The sequence below is a fragment of the Entelurus aequoreus genome, linkage group LG10 (genome assembly GCF_033978785.1).
Source record: "Entelurus aequoreus isolate RoL-2023_Sb linkage group LG10, RoL_Eaeq_v1.1, whole genome shotgun sequence".
In the NCBI taxonomy this organism is placed as follows: Eukaryota; Metazoa; Chordata; class Actinopteri; order Syngnathiformes; family Syngnathidae; genus Entelurus; species Entelurus aequoreus.
In genome coordinates this window covers 62101571-62120555 of record NC_084740.1, presented here as the reverse complement: position 1 = coordinate 62120555, position 18985 = coordinate 62101571, and the positions used below count along the sequence as shown (strand labels likewise).

At 42.4% G+C, this 18985-nt stretch overlaps 1 protein-coding gene across 2 annotated transcripts in view; it reads right to left on the bottom strand.

The window, feature by feature from the left end:
• Window positions 1-6120: 6120 nt before the first annotated feature.
• LOC133658881 (caldesmon-like) overlaps window positions 6121-18985 on the bottom strand; it is a 58816-nt gene continuing 45951 nt past the window's right edge. For both annotated transcript variants that reach the window (XM_062061369.1, XM_062061370.1), the window contains exons 14-16: window positions 14453-14527; window positions 14205-14242; window positions 6121-10026 (exon numbers count right to left, since the gene is read on the bottom strand). In XM_062061369.1, coding sequence (XP_061917353.1) covers window positions 14207-14242; window positions 14453-14527 — 111 coding nt within the window. In that variant the 3' untranslated portion in view covers window positions 6121-10026; window positions 14205-14206. The remainder of the gene's footprint in view (window positions 10027-14204; window positions 14243-14452; window positions 14528-18985) is intronic.

Genomic DNA, 18985 nt, shown 5'->3' with positions numbered 1-18985 from the left:
ACTCCTGGACACGTGCAGTCACTTCATATTATTATCCTCGTATTCTTTTACACAGAAAAACTACAGAAAGGTATTAGTTTAGATTTTTTGTAAAAAAAAAAGACAACAAAAAAAACATTTTGAGTTCTACATGGTTTTGTTAGACAACAACAACAATAATAATAATAGTCATTTGATGTTTATAGTTACAAATCCTTAGAGGTCTGCTACACGATGAAATGTGGACATTGTACTTTTGCATTCACAACTTATAAATAACACATGCAAGGACGCCAACATTTTATGTCCAAATGTTGCATCATTTTTGTGCATTTTTTGTTTAAAACTAAGTCAAAACATTTGTAGGACATCATTTACTTAGATCAGGCTGTAAATTCAAGTACTAAATTAGGGTCTTACCTGCAAGTGTCCCTGACTTGCTGCACCTCCTTGAGCTTGGCCAGCAGAGTGCGTCATGAAGGATAGGTCATGTGGTCCTGCCCTCCTTTTGTACTCATGTGACCACAGCACCCTATGACTGCTCTGCACCAAGGAGACCATGGCCACTGTTGTTGGAGGTCACATGGAGGGTCCACCTTCTCTATAAGGAGACCATGGCCACTGTTGTTGGAGGTCACATGGAGGGTCCACCTTGTCTATAAGGAGACCATGGCCACTGTTGTTGGAGGTCACATGGAGGGTCCACCTTCTCTATAAGGAGACCATGGCCACTGTTGTTGGAGGTCACATGGAGGGTCCACCTTGTCTATAAGGAGACCATGGCCACTGTTGTTGGAGGTCACATGGAGGGTCCACCTTGTCTATAAGGAGACCATGGCCACTGTTGTTGGAGGTCACATGGAGGGTCCACCTTGTCTATAAGGAGACCATGGCCACTGTTGTTGGAGGTCACATGGAGGGTCCACCTTGTCTATAAGGAGACCATGGCCACTGTTGTTGGAGGTCACATGGAGGGTCCACCTTCTCTATAAGGAGACCATGGCCACTGTTGTTGGAGGTCACATGGAGGGTCCACCTTGTCTATAAGGAGACCATGGCCACTGTTGTTGGAGGTCACATGGAGGGTCCACCTTGTCTATAAGGAGACCATGGCCGCTGTTGTTGGAGGTCACATGGAGGGTCCACCTTGTCTATAAGGAGACCATGGCCGCTGTTGTTGGAGGTCACATGGAGGGTCCACCTTGTCTATAAGGAGACCATGGCCGCTGTTGTTGGAGGTCACATGGAGGGTCCACCTTGTCTATAAGGAGACCATGGCCACTGTTGTTGGAGGTCACATGGAGGGTCCACCTTGTCTATAAGGAGACCATGGCCACTGTTGTTGGAGGTCACATGGAGGGTCCACCTTGTCTATAAGGAGACCATGGCCACTGTTGTTGGAGGTCACATGGAGGGTCCACCTTGTCTATAAGGAGACCATGGCCACTGTTGTTGGAGGTCACATGGAGGGTCCACCTTGTCTATAAGGAGACCATTGCCACTGTTGTTGGAGGTCACATGGAGGGTCCACCTTGTCTATAAGGAGACCATGGCCGCTGTTGTTGGAGGTCACATGGAGGGTCCACCTTGTCTATAAGGAGACCATGGCCACTGTTGTTGGAGGTCACATGGAGGGTCCACCTTGTCTCTGAGGAGACCATGGCCGCTGTTGTTAGAGGTCACATGGAGGGTCCACCTTGTCTATAAGGAGACCATGGCCGCTGTTGTTGGAGGTCACATGGAGGGTCCACCTTGTCTATAAGGAGACCATGGCCACTGTTGTTGGAGGTCACATGGAGGGTCCACCTTGTCTATAAGGAGACCATGGCCACTGTTGTTGGAGGTCACATGGAGGGTCCACCTTGTCTATAAGGAGACCATGGCCGCTGTTGTTGAAGGACAGATGGAGGGTCCACCTTGTCTATAAGGAGACCATGGCCGCTGTTGTTGGAGGTCACATGGAGGGTCCACCTGGTCTATAAGGAGACAATGGCTGCTGTTGTTGAAGGACACATGGAGGGTCCACTTTGTCTATAAGGAGACCATGGCTGCTGTTGGAGGTCACATGGAGGGTCCACCTTGTCCCACACAACTGGTCCATGACCAGTTGTGTGTGAGCGGGCGAGAGCTCGCAGGGTGTATTGATGCGTCTAGTTCAGCATACTAGAGCGACGTTGCTTGTAGAGATGCATGTGACCCCCTCCCTTAGTTCCTGCTGCTGACCAACCCAGTTTGGGTAAAGGAAGCCGAGTGCGTAAGTCTTCTGAGGTCAGTACATAGCTTCTCCGTCGCCAAGACTTCTGCAGTGCCTCCTCGTGGCTACACACGGTAACTGGGTACCGCGAGATCCCAGGCCAAACTGTAGGAGATCTTGGAGCAGCAGTGGGCCCCAGAGGCGAGGCGAGCAGGCCCACCAGTGTGTGGACACGCCCTGGCGTCTGCAAACCACTGTCCCAGCTATGGGTTAAATAGCTTGGGCAGATGGGGCTCTAAGCCTTGGACGGCAACCCGTCTAGGAGAAGGACACTCTAAACTGGGACTGCGAGGAGTTGCGCCCCACAGTCCGCTATCAGTATAGTATATCCAACTATATAGTACAAAGTCATTCCAAAACCTATACTTCCAGCGGCGGGAGTCCGCAGGAACATCGCGGCGGACGGTGGTGCTGGTCCTCCTTCTGGAGGGCAGAATTCTCAGGCAACCCAGTAACAACGGTCATAGTCGTGTACTCACCCACCAACGTGGCACCATCTGAGGAGGTGGAGAAGTTCTACGAGGACCTCACAACAGCGGTCCGGGATGTTTCAGCGCACAACTTCCTGGCAATCCTGGGCGACTTCAACGCTAGGATTGGACCAGAGGATGCTCCCTTCCTTTATCACGACGCTACCAACCGCAAGAGCGCATACCTCACTGCCCTTCTCATGGAACATCAGCTCTTGGCAGCGAACACCTTGTTCCAGAAAAGAACAGGCAAGAGGTGGACTTTCCGAGACCGAGCCTCAAGTACACAATGTCAGCTAGACTACATCCTAGTGAGGCAAAAGTGGAGGAACTCTAGCCTTAATGCTGAGCCATACAGCACATTCAGCTCTGTGGGCTCTGACCACCGTGTGGTCACCATGAGGGTGCGACTGAGCCTCAGGGTCCCCAAGCCATCCCCCAGGATCCGGTATGACTGGAAGGCACTCTCGACAGACCTTGGCCTACAAAACCAGGGGTACGGAGGAGGTTACGAGCCGCTTTCAGCAGCTGGACGAAGGTGCAGAGCCTAGCATTGAATTCAGGCGATTTGTTGCTGCCAACGAGGAGGCAACAAGTGTGTGTGTGCCCGTGCTAGAGAAAACCAGAATCTCCCTGCTGTCTAAACACCCAGAGGTTGTAGCGGCACGGGCCAGGGTGGAAGAAGCACGACTTGGCTCTGCTCGTGAGCTTACTGTGGAGAAACGTGGGGTACTGAATGAGGCCAAACAGCTTCTCTTCAGTACCTACGATAAGATCAAGGGGGAGGAACTGATGGAAAGAGTGCAGAGAGTCCAGAATGCACATGGAGAGAGGCAATATGGAGAAGCATGGAAGGTCATCAACGAGATGACAGGAAGGAAGAGGACCAAGGAGGGAAAGGCTGAGAGATACATCCCCGAGGAGAGTGTGGCGACATGGTACAACCATTACCATTAATTCTGGGCACAACATCAGATGGAGGGAAGGAAGAGATACCATCATTCCTCCATGACCTCAACATCCAGGATGGTCCCTTCACTATTACTGATTTTTCTAAGGCGAAAAGCACGCTGAGAGAGGGTAAGAGTGCTGGGCCGGAGGGCATACCCCAGTAAGTGTGGTCTCGATAACATCATCCTTGAGTTCTGCAACCTTGCCCTGCTAGGCAACAAGCTGCCTGACATGTGATCTCTTTCCAACATCACCCCAGTGCCCAAATCTGGAGACCTCTTGAAGCCAGACAACTACCGGGGCATCAGCCTGACCTGTATCACCGCAAAGGCCTACAATCGCATGATACTGAGCCGCATCCGGCATGCCATTGACCCTCATCTGAGGGGAAACCAAAATGGCTTTCGAGAGGAGAGGACCACACTAGACCAGATCCTGGCCCTGAGGAGACTAATAGAGGAGGTGAAGAAGAACAACTTGACGTCTGTATTGTGCTTTATTGACTTCAAAAGGGCTTTTGACTCAATACACAGAGGCACAATGATGAAGATCCGGAAGGCCTAAGGTGTCCCTCCCAACTTGCTCTGGGCAATAGAGGCAATGTATGCAGGAACACGGGCCAAGGTGGTGTCCCCAGATGGCGACAGTGAGGAGTTTGACATCCTGGCCGAAGTAATGCAAGGAGACACCCTAGCCCCCTTCCTTTTTGTCATAGTCTTGGACTATGTGCTCAGGAAGACCATCAATGGACGTGAGCAGGATCTTGGCCTTACCATTGCAGTAGTCTTGACAGACCTAGACTACGCGGATGACATCAGCCTGCTCTCCAACCACATGAAGCAAGCACAGGAGCCCTTGAGCCGAGTGGAGTCAGAGTGCGCCAAGGTTGGCCTTCTGCTGAATGCCAAGAAAACTGAGGTAATCATCACCTATGACATCCAAGCGGAACACCCACCTCAGGATGGCACCCACCTGTTCCCAATTAGCCTGTTCACCTGTGGGATGTTTCAAATAAATCTTTGATGAGCATTCCTCAACTTTCTCAGTGTTATGATCCGCTGCCCGGATCATATTCTGTTTTAGATTTTCGAGTCACGTGTGTTTTCTGTTAGTCTTGGACTCCTTTAGTTCCTGTTTGTGCACTTCTGAGTTGGTTACCATAGCTACTTATTGTTTTCACCTGCCGCTTGTGTTCCGGACGCGCACCTGTTGGTAATTACTGACATTATTTAAGCCTGCCTTTTCCAGTCAGTCAGTCTGGCTTCTTTGTTTGCGTCACGCGACTGCTAGGTAAGTTTTTGCTTGTCTCCTAGCCCCTGCTAGTGATCATAGTCTGTGCTAAGTTGTAGCCTTAGCTTCCAGTGCGCTCGGCACCTTATCCAGTCGGTTTGTTTTCTGTTTTGTACCTGTTCTGTGTTTTTTTACTATTAAATCAAGTCCTTACCTGCAAGTCCTGTCCGGATTCGTCCTTTTGCATCCTGGGAGAACAAACCCCGCATCATCATGTGACCCGAACGTAACACTCAGTCTTTTTTGCCGCTTGTGCCAGCTTTTTTTAAACATGTTGCAGGCATCAGATTCCAAATGAGCTAATGTTTGCAAAAAATAACAACGTTTCTCAGTGTGAACATGAAATATCTTGTCTTTGCAGTCTATTCAATTGAATATAAGTTGAAAAGGATTTGTTGTATTCTCTTTTTATTTACCATTTACAGAAGTGTTGGATACTTCTCTTGTTGTCTCATTTGTATTTGACTTTATTAAATGTTTGGTATAATTTTATTCAACAAACCAGTTTTATTTGAAGTCATATAGAACTGTCCTGCCCTGACCCAAGTGGAGGAGTTCAAGTACCTCAGAGTCTTGTTCACGAGTGAGGGAAGAGTGGATGGTGAGATCGACAGGTGGATCGGTGCGGCGTCTTCAGTAATGCGGAAGCTGTATCGTTTTGGTGAAGAAGGAGCTGAGCCGGAAGGCAAACTCTCAATTTATCGGTCGATCTACGTTCCCATCCTCACCTATGGTCATGAGCTTTGGGTTATGACCGAAAGGACAAGATTACGGGTACAAGCGGCCCAAATGAGTTTCCTCCGCCGGGTGGCGGGTCTCTCCCTTAGAGATAGGGTGAGAAGCTCTGTCATCCGGGAGGAGCTCAAAGTAAAGCCGCTGCTCCTCCACATGGAGGGGAGCCAGATGAGGTGGTCCGGGCATCTGGTCAGGATGCCACCCGAACGCCTCCCTAAGGAGGTGTTTAGGGCACGTCCGACCGGTAGGAGGCCACGGGAAAGACCCAGGACACGTTGGGAAGACTATGTCTCCCGGCTGGCCTGGGAACGCCTCGGGATCCCCCGGGAAGAGCTGGACGAAGTGGCTGGGGAGAGGAAAGTCTGGGCTTCCCTGCTTAGGCTGCTGCCCCCGCGACCCGACCTCGGATAAGTGGAAGAAAATGGATGAATGGATGGATGGATAGAACTGTATCACAGTTTATCTGTCTTATGTAGGAATGTAGTTCATCATAGAACTAGCAGCCAAAGTTATTAAAAAATATGGATTTTGAATCGAGAATTGTTTTAAATCGATAATAGAATGTGAATGGAATCGTTACCCCCAATAATGCAAAGGTGTGTTGCCCAAAGATTGACAGCTGCAGTGTGTGCACGATCCAGGTGGAACAAACTTGTGTATTTGTGTAACTTCCATCAGGAAATGGAAAACAACCTTGACTAAAACTTGGTCGTACCATGACGGAGAGGCCACACCAAAACTGCGGCAAACACTTTTTTCCTTAAAATCCCAACCACCCGACAAGTGGGGCGTGACAAAATCGAGGTTCAACTTTAGCTGAAATATTTCAGTGGCGTACATTTTCGTTGCTACAAAAGACCAAAAAAGTGTGGAAAAAGTCAAGTTTTTATGACTTGTGTTCATGTGCATCAAACATGACAACATGCATTTAAAACATGACATCATGCACTTAGAACATGACATCATGCACTTAGAACATGACATCATGCACTTAGAACATGACATCATGCACTTAGAACATGACATCATTACTTAGAACATGACATCATGCACTTAGTACATGACATCATGCACTTAGTACATGACATCATGCACTTAGTACATGACATCATCACCTACAGACACAAGTGTCAATGTAAACATCATCATGGACACACTAGCAGTGCACAATCACACAATTGAATGCACTTGTTGACTTCATATTACTGTCTGAACCAGACATTCTCAAACTGGTACGTGGGCTCCTCCTAGTGGTACACTAGAGAATCACTTGATTAAAGTACGGTGTTGTATTTTCCTTTATTCCAACACAGTGTTACTGTTCAAACTGTGTGTGACGTGACAGTGGCCAACACTATGAAATATACTTGTTAAATAAAACCTCTGCCTTGTTTTTAATGAATACTTGGGCCTACTACGCTACTGTATTTAATGTTGTCATGATGGTGGTACTTAATGAATACTTAGGTCTACTACACTACTGTATTTAATGTTGTCATTATGGTGGTGCTTAATGAATACTTAGGTCTACTACACTACTGTATTTAATGTTGTCATCATGGTGGTACTTAATGAATACTTAGGTCTACTACACTACTGTATTTAATGTTGTCATCATGGTGGTACGTAATGAATACTTAGACCTACTACACTACTGTATTTAATGTTGTCATTATGGTGGTACTTAATGAATACTTAGGTCTACTACGCTACTGTATTTAATGTTGTCATTATGGTGGTACTTAATGAATACTTAGGCCTACTACACTACTGTATTTAATGTTGTCATTAAGGTGGTACTTGATGAATACTTAGGTCTACTACACTACTGTATTTAATGATGTCATGATGGTGGTACTTAATGAATACTTAGGTCTACTACACTACTGTATTTAATGTTGTCATGATGGTGGTATTTAATGAATACTTAGGTCTACTACACTACTGTATTTAATGTTGTCATGATGGTGGTACTTAATGAATACTTAGGTCTACTACACTACTGTATTTAATGTTGTCATTATGGTGGTACTTAATGAATACTTAGGTCTACTACACTACTGTATTTAATGTTGTCATTATGGTGGTACTTAATGAATACTTAGGTCTACTACACTACTGTATTTAATGTTGTCATTATGGTGGTACTTAATGAATACTTAGGTCTACTACACTGCTGTATTTAATGTTGTCATTATGGTGGTACTTAATGAATACTTAGGTCTACTACACTACTGTATTTAATGTTGTCATGATGGTGGTACTTAATGAATACTTAGGTCTACTACACTACTGTATTTAATGTTGTCATTATGGTGGTACTTAATGAATACTTAGGTCTACTACACTACTGTATTTAATGTTGTCATTATGGTGGTACTTAATGAATACTTAGGTCTACTACACTACTGTATTTAATGTTGTCATTATGGTGGTACTTAATGAATACTTAGGTCTACTACACTACTGTATTTAATGTTGTCATGATGGTGGTACTTAATGAATACTTAGGTCTACTACACTACTGTATTTAATGTTGTCATTATGGTGGTACTTAATGAATACTTAGGTCTACTACACTACTGTATTTAATGTTGTCATGATGGTGGTACTTAATGAATACTTAGGCCTACTACACTACTGTATTTAATGTTGTCATTATGGTGGTACTTAATGAATACTTAGGTCTACTACGCTACTGTATTTAATGTTGTCATTAAGGTGGTACTTAATGAATACTTAGGTCTACTACACTACTGTATTTAATGTTGTCATGATGGTGGTACTTAATGAATACTTAGGTCTACTACACTACTGTATTTAATGTTGTCATTAAGGTGGTACTTAATGAATACTTAGGTCTACTACACTACTGTATTTAATGTTGTCATCATGGTGGTACTTAATGAATACTTAGGTCTACTACACTACTGTATTTAATGTTGTCACTATGGTGGTACTTAATGAATACTTAGGTCTAGTACACTACTGTATTTAATGATGTCATGATGGTGGTACTTAATGAATACTTAGGTCTACTACACTACTGTATTTAATGTTGTCATGATGGTGGTACTTAATGAATACTTAGGTTTACTACACTACTGTATTTAATGTTGTTATTATGGTGGTACTTAATGAATACTTAGGTCTACTACACTACTGTATTTAATGTTGTCATGATGGTGGTATTTAATGAATACTTAGGTCTACTACACTACTGTATTTAATGTTGTCATTATGGTGGTACTTAATGAATACTTAGGTCTACTACACTACTGTATTTAATGTTGTCATTATGGTGGTATTTAATGAATACTTAGGTCTACTACACTACTGTATTTAATGTTGTCATTATGGTGGTACTTAATGAATACTTAGGTCTACTACACTACTGTATTTAATGTTGTCATGATGGTGGTACTTAATGAATACTTAGGTCTACTACACTACTGTATTTAATGTTGTCATGATGGTGGTACTTAATGAATACTTAGGTCTACTACACTACTGTATTTAATGTTGTCATTATGGTGGTACTTAATGAATACTTAGGTCTACTACACTACTGTATTTAATGTTGTCATGATGGTGGTACTTAATGAATACTTAGGTCTACTACACTACTGTATTTAATGTTGTCATGATGGTGGTACTTAATGAATACTTAGGTCTACTACACTACAGTATTTAATGTTGTCATGATGGTGGTACTTAATGAATACTTAGGTCTACTACACTACTGTATTTAATGTTGTCATTAAGGTGGTACTTAATGAATACTTAGGTCTACTGCACTACTGTATTTAATATTGTCATTAAGGTGGTACATGGAGGTGTTTTCTGAGGTGGTGAGCAAAGGTTTGAGAAGGTCTGGTGCAAACAAACGTGACAGATGATTGACAGCCCTCTGATTGGACGACATGTGGTGACATCATTGCCACATCATGTATGTTTTTGCAGAAAATGTCTGAAGATTTGAAAAGTGAAAGTAAATGCTGGCTTGTTGACTATTTGCAGTGACGTTCCTCCTTTTGGTTCCTACTGTATTGGTCCATCAATGACAGTAAAACTGATGCTTTTGGCAACAAATATAGAATACTGATACATCCACTTTGTGTCGATGAGCTTTAACAACATAAACGTGCCAGTAAGAGAAAAGAAAATATCATATTATATGTTATTGCATCACCGAGTGTGCGGCGATGAAAGCACAAAAGCAAACACAAAACTGGGACATTTCAGCTCCAATTGAGGACTGATCGGCCTTTAAAACATGCGAGGTGAGGATCTGAAGCCTGCTGGATGTCTTCATCCTGGTCATGTGACGTCACGGAGCTGGCGAGGCTAGAGAGCGAATAGAAAGAGAGAGACAGGTCAGCGTTTGATCCATCTGTCGTGGCGTGGCGAGCGAGGAGTGCTGACACTTTGTGTGACTGAAAGGTGTCGTTTGCCCTTTACTCCATTCCTCAATGTTTCTATTTCGGATAAATGCCGAGCGCCGGAAGCACAAGCAACTATTTGGGGGGGTTGAGGCCGCAGCTCAAACACTGTCGACTGAACTTAGCTAGTTAGCTCCAAAACATCCACTGCCCAAGCCAGGGAGCTTTTTTATCATTAGCAGTGAGTGAATAATCTCGGGGGTCTTAGTGTAAGCCTGCAAACCCCCCCCCCGGCTGGAAGGTGACAACCCAAGCAGCTGCACTGCGGCACGTGCCAGGGGCCGGCCCCAGGGCCCCAGGTGGCGACAAGGCCACAACACCACGGTCACGCCGAGAGAGAGACCGCCAAGGTTCTTTATACTTGGAAACGAGGTCAAGGTGACGACTTGTTGTTCAAATATAGAAACGCACCGACCGTGGGTTTGATTCCACGCCGCTCAACAAGACCTCTGTCCCCCTCTCCCTTGTGGAGGAGGGTGGGGGGGGGACACAGGTCTGGTGGCCATGGATGAAGTGCTGGCTGTCCAGAGTCGGGACCCGGGGTGGACCGCTAGCCTGTGCATCGGTTGGGGACATCTCTGCGCTGCTGACCCGTCTATGCTCTGGATGGTCTCCTGCTGGCCCCACTATGGACTGGACTCTCACTATTATGTTAGATCCACTATGGACTGGACTCTCACTATTATGTTAGATCCACTATGGACCGGACTCTCACTATTATGTTAGATCCACTATGGACTGGACTCTCACTATTATGTTAGATCCACTATGGACTGGACTCTCACACTATTATGTTAGATCCACTATGGACTGGACTCTCACACTATTATGTTAGATCCACTATGGACTGGACTCTCACTATTATGTTAGATCCACTATGGACTGGACTCTCACTATTATGTTAGATCCACTATGGACTGGACTCTCTCACTATTATGTTAGATCCACTATGTACTGGACTCTCACACTATTATGTTAGATCCACTATGGACTGGACTCTCAGACTATTATGTTAGATCAACTATGGACTGGACTCTCACTATTATTTTAGATCCACTATGGACTAGACTCTCACACTATTATGTTAGATCCACTATGGACTGGACTCTCACACTATTATGTTAGATCTACTAGGGACTGGACTCTCACTATTATGTTAGATCCACTATGGACTGGACTCTCATTATTATGTTAGATCCACTATGGACTGGACTATCACTATTATGTTAGATCCACTATGGACTGGACTCTCACACTATTATGTTAGATCCACTATGGACTGGACTCTCATTATTATGTTAGATCCACTATGGACTGGACTCTCACTATTATGTTAGATCCACTATGGACTGGACTCTCACACTATTATGTTAGATCCACTATGGACTGGACTCTCATTATTATGTTAGATCCACTATGGACTGGACTCTCACTATTATGTTAGATCCACTATGGACTGGACTCTCACACTATTATGTTAGATCCACTATGGACTGGACTCTCACTATTATGTTAGATCCACTATGGACTGGACTTTCACAATATTATGTTAGACCCACTCGACATCCATTGCATTCGGTCTCCCCTAGAGGGCGGGGGGGTCACCCACATATGCGGTCCTCTCCAAGGTTTCTCTTAGTCATTCACATCGACGTCCCACTGGGTTGTGAGTTTTTCCTTGCCCTTATGTGGGCTCTGTACCGCGGATGTGGTTGTGGCTTGTGCAGCCCTTTGAGACACTTGTGATTTAGGGCTATATAAATAAACATTGATTGATGATTGATTGATTGAATAAAAGTCCCAAATGATCCTGGCGCGGCCCTGCTGCTCACCATTGCAAATGTTCCAAAAACACCCAAATCAACCACAGGGTCTCCTTGAGTCCGTGAACGCAAATCACCTCCAATTAAAAACATTAGTATGGGGTAACGGACTGTCTCATTGTGGCGGTCCGCTCCCTGTATGATCAGTGTCAGAGCTTGGTCCGCATCGCCGGCAGTAAGTCGGACACGTTTCCAGTGAGGGTTGGACTCCGCCAAGGCTGCCCTTTGTCACCCATTCTGTTCTGAACTTTTATGGACAGAATTTTGTTGCGTCGGACCAGTTTTTCCTCCCAGGGAATCTAAGTTACTGGTCAATCCCAAGTTCTTTCGATGACATATATGCTGAGTAAGAAGGACCATCAAGACAGAATTGGAATATTTTCAAGTTTTACTAAAGCTTTAGGAGATCAGTTTAACCAATACATTCACATCGGCTGCTCTAGTTGATCTGACTTTCAAACGGAAAAGCCAACTCCTTTGCACACAAAGAAAACCCCCATCTACCCCTCGCAACACTGATAAGGAACCAGTGGGGGAGGTCTTCACATTCAAAGGTTAAGACACAAAACAGACCTCTGAACACAAGAGAAACTAGTAGAATATACAAAGGAAAAGTACTAGCTACTCTAAACATGGCTATGTAAAAAGAAAAAACTCTTAAACATATTTGCCTCCTCCACAATTTCTAGGCGCAGGCAGGGCGTTGAGGGGATCCGGTTTGGTGGCTGCAGGATTAGGTCTCTGCTTTTTGCAGATGATGTGGTCCTGATGGCTTCATCTGGCCAGGATCTTCAGCTCTCACTGGATCGGTTCACAGCCGAGTGTGAAGCGACTGGGATGGGAATCAGCACCTCCAAGTCCGAGTCTATGGTTCTCGCCCGGAAAAGGGTGAAGTGCCATCTCCGGGTTGGGGAGGAGTGGAGGAGTTCAAGAACCTCGGAGTCTTGTTCACGAGTGAGGGAAGAGTGGATGGTGAGATCGACAGGCAGATCGGTGCGGCGTCTTCAGTAATGCGGACGCTGTATCGATCCGTTGTGGTGAAGAAGGAGCTGAGCCGGAAGGCAAAGCTCTCAATTTACCAGTCGATCTACGTTCCCATCCTCACCTATGGTCATGAGCTTTGGGTTATGACCGAAAGGACAAGATCACGGGTACAAGCGGCCCAAATGAGTTTCCTCCGCCGGGTGGCGGGTCTCTCCCTTAGAGATAGGGTGAGAAGCTCTGTCATCCGGGAGGAGCTCAAAGTAAAGCCGCTGCTCCTCCACATGGAGAGGAGCCAGATTAGGTGGTTCGGGCATCTGGTCAGGATGCCACCCGAACGCCTCCCTAGGGAGTTGTTTCGGGCACGTCTGACCGGTAGGAGGCCACGGGGAAGACCCAGGACACGTTGGGTAGACTACGTCTCCCGGCTGGTCTGGGAACGCCTCGGGATCCCTCGGGAGGAGCTGGACCAAGTGGCTGGGGAGAGGGAAGTCTGGGCTTCCCTGCTTAGGCTGCTGCCCCCGCGACCCGACCTCGGATAAGCGGAAGAAGATGGATGGATGGATGGATGGCATTGGCAGCGGTGGCTGTAGGCAACCTCCTAATGTCCACAAGACCAACTGACATGAGTGTTTTATCCAACTCTGCAAGCGTTGTTAAAGAAGTTGTTGGTGTGTGTGACATTTGTCGTACTGTTCACAACATTTGTCGTACTGTTGTTGACAACATCAGCAGCATCAACGCTGACTCAGCAGGAGCAGATGGACTTTGTGAGCCCACACGGGGAAATGATGTGGTGGCAGTGCAGATGTGCACGTGCAGTAACAAGTCAAGTAAGAAATGATGTGGTGGCAGTGCAGACGTGCACGTGCAGTAACAAGTCAAGTAAGAAGTGATGTGGTGGCAGTGCAGATGTGCACGTGCAGTAACAAGTCAAGTAAGAAATGATGTGGTGGCAGTGCAGATGTGCACGTGCAGTAACAAGTCAAGTAAGAAGTGATGTGGTGGCAGTGCAGATGTGCACGTGCAGTAACAAGTCAAGTAAGAAATGATGTGGTGGCAGTGCAGACGTGCACGTGCAGTAACAAGTCAAGTAAGAAATGAGTAATAAACAGCACATATTGTGTGTATAAATACATCAATAATAAAAGAAAGCCACATTGCACAAAGTCAGTTACTTCTATCACTTCTGTGTTGTGCAACATACTTTTTATTGAATGAAACAAGAGCTGTTTTCCTCTTTTTTAATTTTTTTTTCATAAAATCATCACCAACTTACTTTCAGTTGCCAAACTTGTTCTTGAATCCAACTGACACCTTCAAACAACACATAGACACACAAGAAAATAGCAGCAAGATGTTTGTCATAGTTATGCTTGGAAATAGCCCTGTGTGAGTGTGTGTGTGTGTGTGTGTGTGTGTGTGTGTGTGTGTGTGTGTGTGTGTGTGTGTGTGTGTGTGTGTGTGTGTGTGTGTGTGTGTGTGTGTGTGTGTGTGTGTGTGTGTGTGTGTGTGTGTGTGTGTTACCTTGGCAGGCGTGGAGCTCTTCTTGGTTTCCCACATGTTGCGCTTGTTGCCAACGTCACTTTGTTTATTCACTTCCTTTTAGTGGGGACAAGAAGAAGAAGAAGAAAAGAGTAAGTTCAGTCTTTGAATAGATGTGCAGAATCACATCACATCATAATGTAGTAACAGACACCTTCATAACAATATGTAATATGTACAATATACACACTGCAAGTATATATATAATGTAGTAACAGACACCTTCATAACAATATGTAATATGTACAATATACACACTGCAAGTATATATATAATGTAGTAACCGACATCTTCATAACAATATGTAATATGTACCAGAGGTGTGGACTCGAGTCACATGACTTGGACTCGAGTCAGACTCGAGTCATGAATTTGATGACTTTAGACTCGACTTGACAAAATGTAAAGAGACTTGCAACTCGACTTAGACTTTAACATCAATGACTTGGGACTTCACTTGGACTTGAGGCTTTTGACTTGACATGACTTGCTACTTTCCCCAAAACCCAAACCTTAAAAAGTTATTTAGGAGCGCTCCGTATCTTTCATTTTATACGTCTGTGTCTATAAGCGTGTGTGCTGCTTGTCACCTGGTGTGCTGTCAGTACAACAGCCAATCAAATTAGATCTACGTTGTTTTCATCCCACAGCTCTCATGCAATCCAATTGCAGGACAACCACCGAACATGAGTTGTCAAACAATGCGGCAGTGAGAAACAATTATGCCAAAGTTGGTTTCGTTCGGGTATAAAAACTACGACTTGGTCAACAAAAAACGAATTGCCGTATGCAAATCACGCAGTTCGAATATTACAGACGGAGACGCAACAACTTCCAACTTCGTTCGACATTTGAAGTTGCACAAAGAAGGGTAAGTTTTGAATGTAAGATAACGTTTATTGGCTAAGTAACATGACTTTTATTTGCTGTGTAGTTAAATCAGTGAGGCTGTAAACTCACTGCTAACGTTATAACCATAGACATCTTATAAGGGTACGCAGCATTGAGCGCTACTGCCTACTGGCGCAGACGAGACGCGGAGCCGCCATCTTGGAGTGGTGATCCGCTCCACTCAGTGCAATTCATTTGGCAGGAGCAATGAACTGTCAACGCATTTAATTCATTTTACCTCACTGAATACCACTGATTTTCACGCGTTTTTTTGTCAACCGTGTAGCTATGATAACGGACACATGTTTTGGCGTTTTTATTATTCATAGTTTGCTTAACAGTAATATAATATTCTTATACGCTATAAGTGACCAGACGTCCGAGATCAAAACTGGGAATATAAGCCCAGAGAAGAGGGAAAAAAACGGTCAGCTATTTTTAAGTTGAAGAAACAATATGATTAGATTATATATACATGCGTATATCCTACATAAACATTGTATGAATACATTAGATATATATATATTTTAGGGACCTATAGACTTTAACTCTGTTGCTGCAGCAGCAGAGAGTTTATTCTGTCTTGACACTTTGTATTGATATTTTGTATTACATTCTTCCCTTAAATGATAATGTTTACAGTGATTGTTTTATATCTATTTTTTATGTATGTCGCTTTGGATAAAAGCGTCTGCCAAATACTTAAACATATATAAACACCTGAAAGTCTTTATATCAGCTAAAACCACCAATCTGTTTCACTGGATTCAGAATAAAACCAAATGCTGTTTTACCCAACAATGTTAGTATTTGAATATTGTTACTTGAAGACTTATTCCTGGTTACAATTATACTGTTAAGAAAGTATTGTCTTATACTTTGCCTAAAATGAGAATGCATCATAATCAGTGGCGGCTGGTGAATTTTGTTTTAGGTGGGGCTGAAAGTTTGTAAAGCAAACCCCTGTAGGGGTGTCATCCTCCCCCAGAAGATTTATTTGTGATTCTCACATACAAATATTGAAGATCTTTGCTCCTTCTCAACTTTGTGGTAATGTTATTTTCATAAAATACAACCAATAGTATGTTAATGTTTGTTTTTGCAAATGTGTTTATTCTGTAAAGGAATGAGTTAAATGTTTAAAATTGTTTAAACTATTAAAATGACTGGTTAATAGTGCTATTATGAATTGCAATGTCAGCACCATTTTTTTTCCTGCAATTTCAAACGCACTTGTTTTAGTAAATAAATACAGAGTTTTAAAAGCATACACAATCTGTGTAAAAATATTAGTCTGTGGTTAAAAGGACTTGAAAGGACTCGAAACTCAAAATGCAGGACTTGGGACTTGACTTGAGACTTTCTAGTCTTGACTTTGGACTTGACTCGGGACTTGCCTGTCTTGACTCGGGACTTGACTCGAGACTTGAGGGCAAAGACTTGAGACTTACTTGTGACTTGCAAAGCAATGACTTGGTCCCACCTCTGATATGTACAATATACACACTGCAAGTATATATATAATGTAGTAACAGACACCTTCATAACAATATGTAATATGTACAATATACACACTGCAAGTATATATATAATGTAGTAACAGACACCTTCATAACAATATGTAATATGTACAATATACACACTGCAAGTATATATATCATGTAGTAACAGACACATTCATAACAATATGTAATATGTACAATATGCACACTGCAAGTATATATATAATGTAGTAACAGACACCTTCATAACTATATGTCATATGTACAATATACACACTGCAAGTATATATATCATGTAGTAACCGACACCTTCATAACAATATGTAATATGTACAATATACACACTGCAAGTATATATATCATGTAGTAACAGACACCTTCATAACAATATGTAATATGTACAATATACACACTGCAAGTATATATATAATGTAGTAACAGACACCTTCATAACAATATGTAATATGTACAATACACACACTGCAAGTATATATATAATGTAGTAACAGACACCTTCATAACAATATGTAATATGTACAATATACACACTGCAAGTATATATATCATGTAGTAACAGACACCTTCATAACAATATGTAATATGTACAATATACACACTGCAAGTATATATATAATGTAGTAACAGACACCTTCATAACAATATGTAATATGTACAATACACACACTGCAAGTATATATATAATGTAGTAACAGACACCTTCATAACAATATGTCATATGTACAATATACACACTGCAAGTATATATATCATGTAGTAACAGACACCTTCATAACAATATGTAATATGTACAATATGCACACTGCAAGTATATATATAATGTAGTAACAGACACCTTCATAACAATATGTAATATGTACAATACACACACTGCAAGTATATATATAATGTAGTAACAGACACCTTCATAACAATATGTCATATGTACAATATACACACTGCAAGTATATATATCATGTAGTAACAGACACCTTCATAACAATATGTAATTTGTACAATATGCACACTGCAAGTATATATATAATGTAGTAACAGACACCTTCATAACTATATGTCATATGTACAATATACACACTGCAAGTATATATATCATGTAGTAACAGACACCTTCATAACAATATGTAATATGTACAATATACACACTGCAAGTATATTTATCATGTAGTAACAGACACCTTCATAACAATATGTAATATGTACAATATACACACTGCAAGTATATATATCATGTAGTAACAGACACCTTCATAACAATATGTAATATGTACAATATACACACTGCAAGTATATATATAATGTAGTAACAGACACCTTCATAACAATATGTAATATGTACAATATACACACTGCAAGTATATATATCATGTAGTAACAGACACCTTCATAACAATATGTAATATGCACAATATACACACTGCAAGTATATATATCATGTAGTAACAGACACCTTCATAACAATATGTAATATGCACAATATACACACTGCAAGTATATATATAATGTAGTAACAGACACCTTCATAACAATATGTAATATGTACAATATACACACTGCAAGTATATATATAATGTAGTAACAGACACCTTCATAACAATATGTAATATGTACAATATACACACTGCAAGTATATATATCATGTAGTAACAGACACCTTCATAACAATATGTAATATGTACAATAGACACACTGCAAGTATATATATAATGTAGTAACAGACACCTTCATAACAATATGTAATATGTACAATATACACACTGCAAGTATATATATAATGTAGTAACAGACACCTTCATAACAATATGTAATATGTACAATATACACACTGCAAGTATATATATCATGTAGTAACAGACACCTTCATAACAATATGTAATATGCACAATATACACACTGCAAGTATACATATCATGTAGTAACAGACACCTTCATAACAATATGTAATATGCACAATATATACACTGCAAGTATATATATAATGTAGTAACAGACACCTTCATAACAATATGTAATATGTACAATATACACACTGCAAGTATATATATAATGTAGTAACAGACACCTTCATAACAATATGTAATATGTACAATATACACACTGCAAGTAT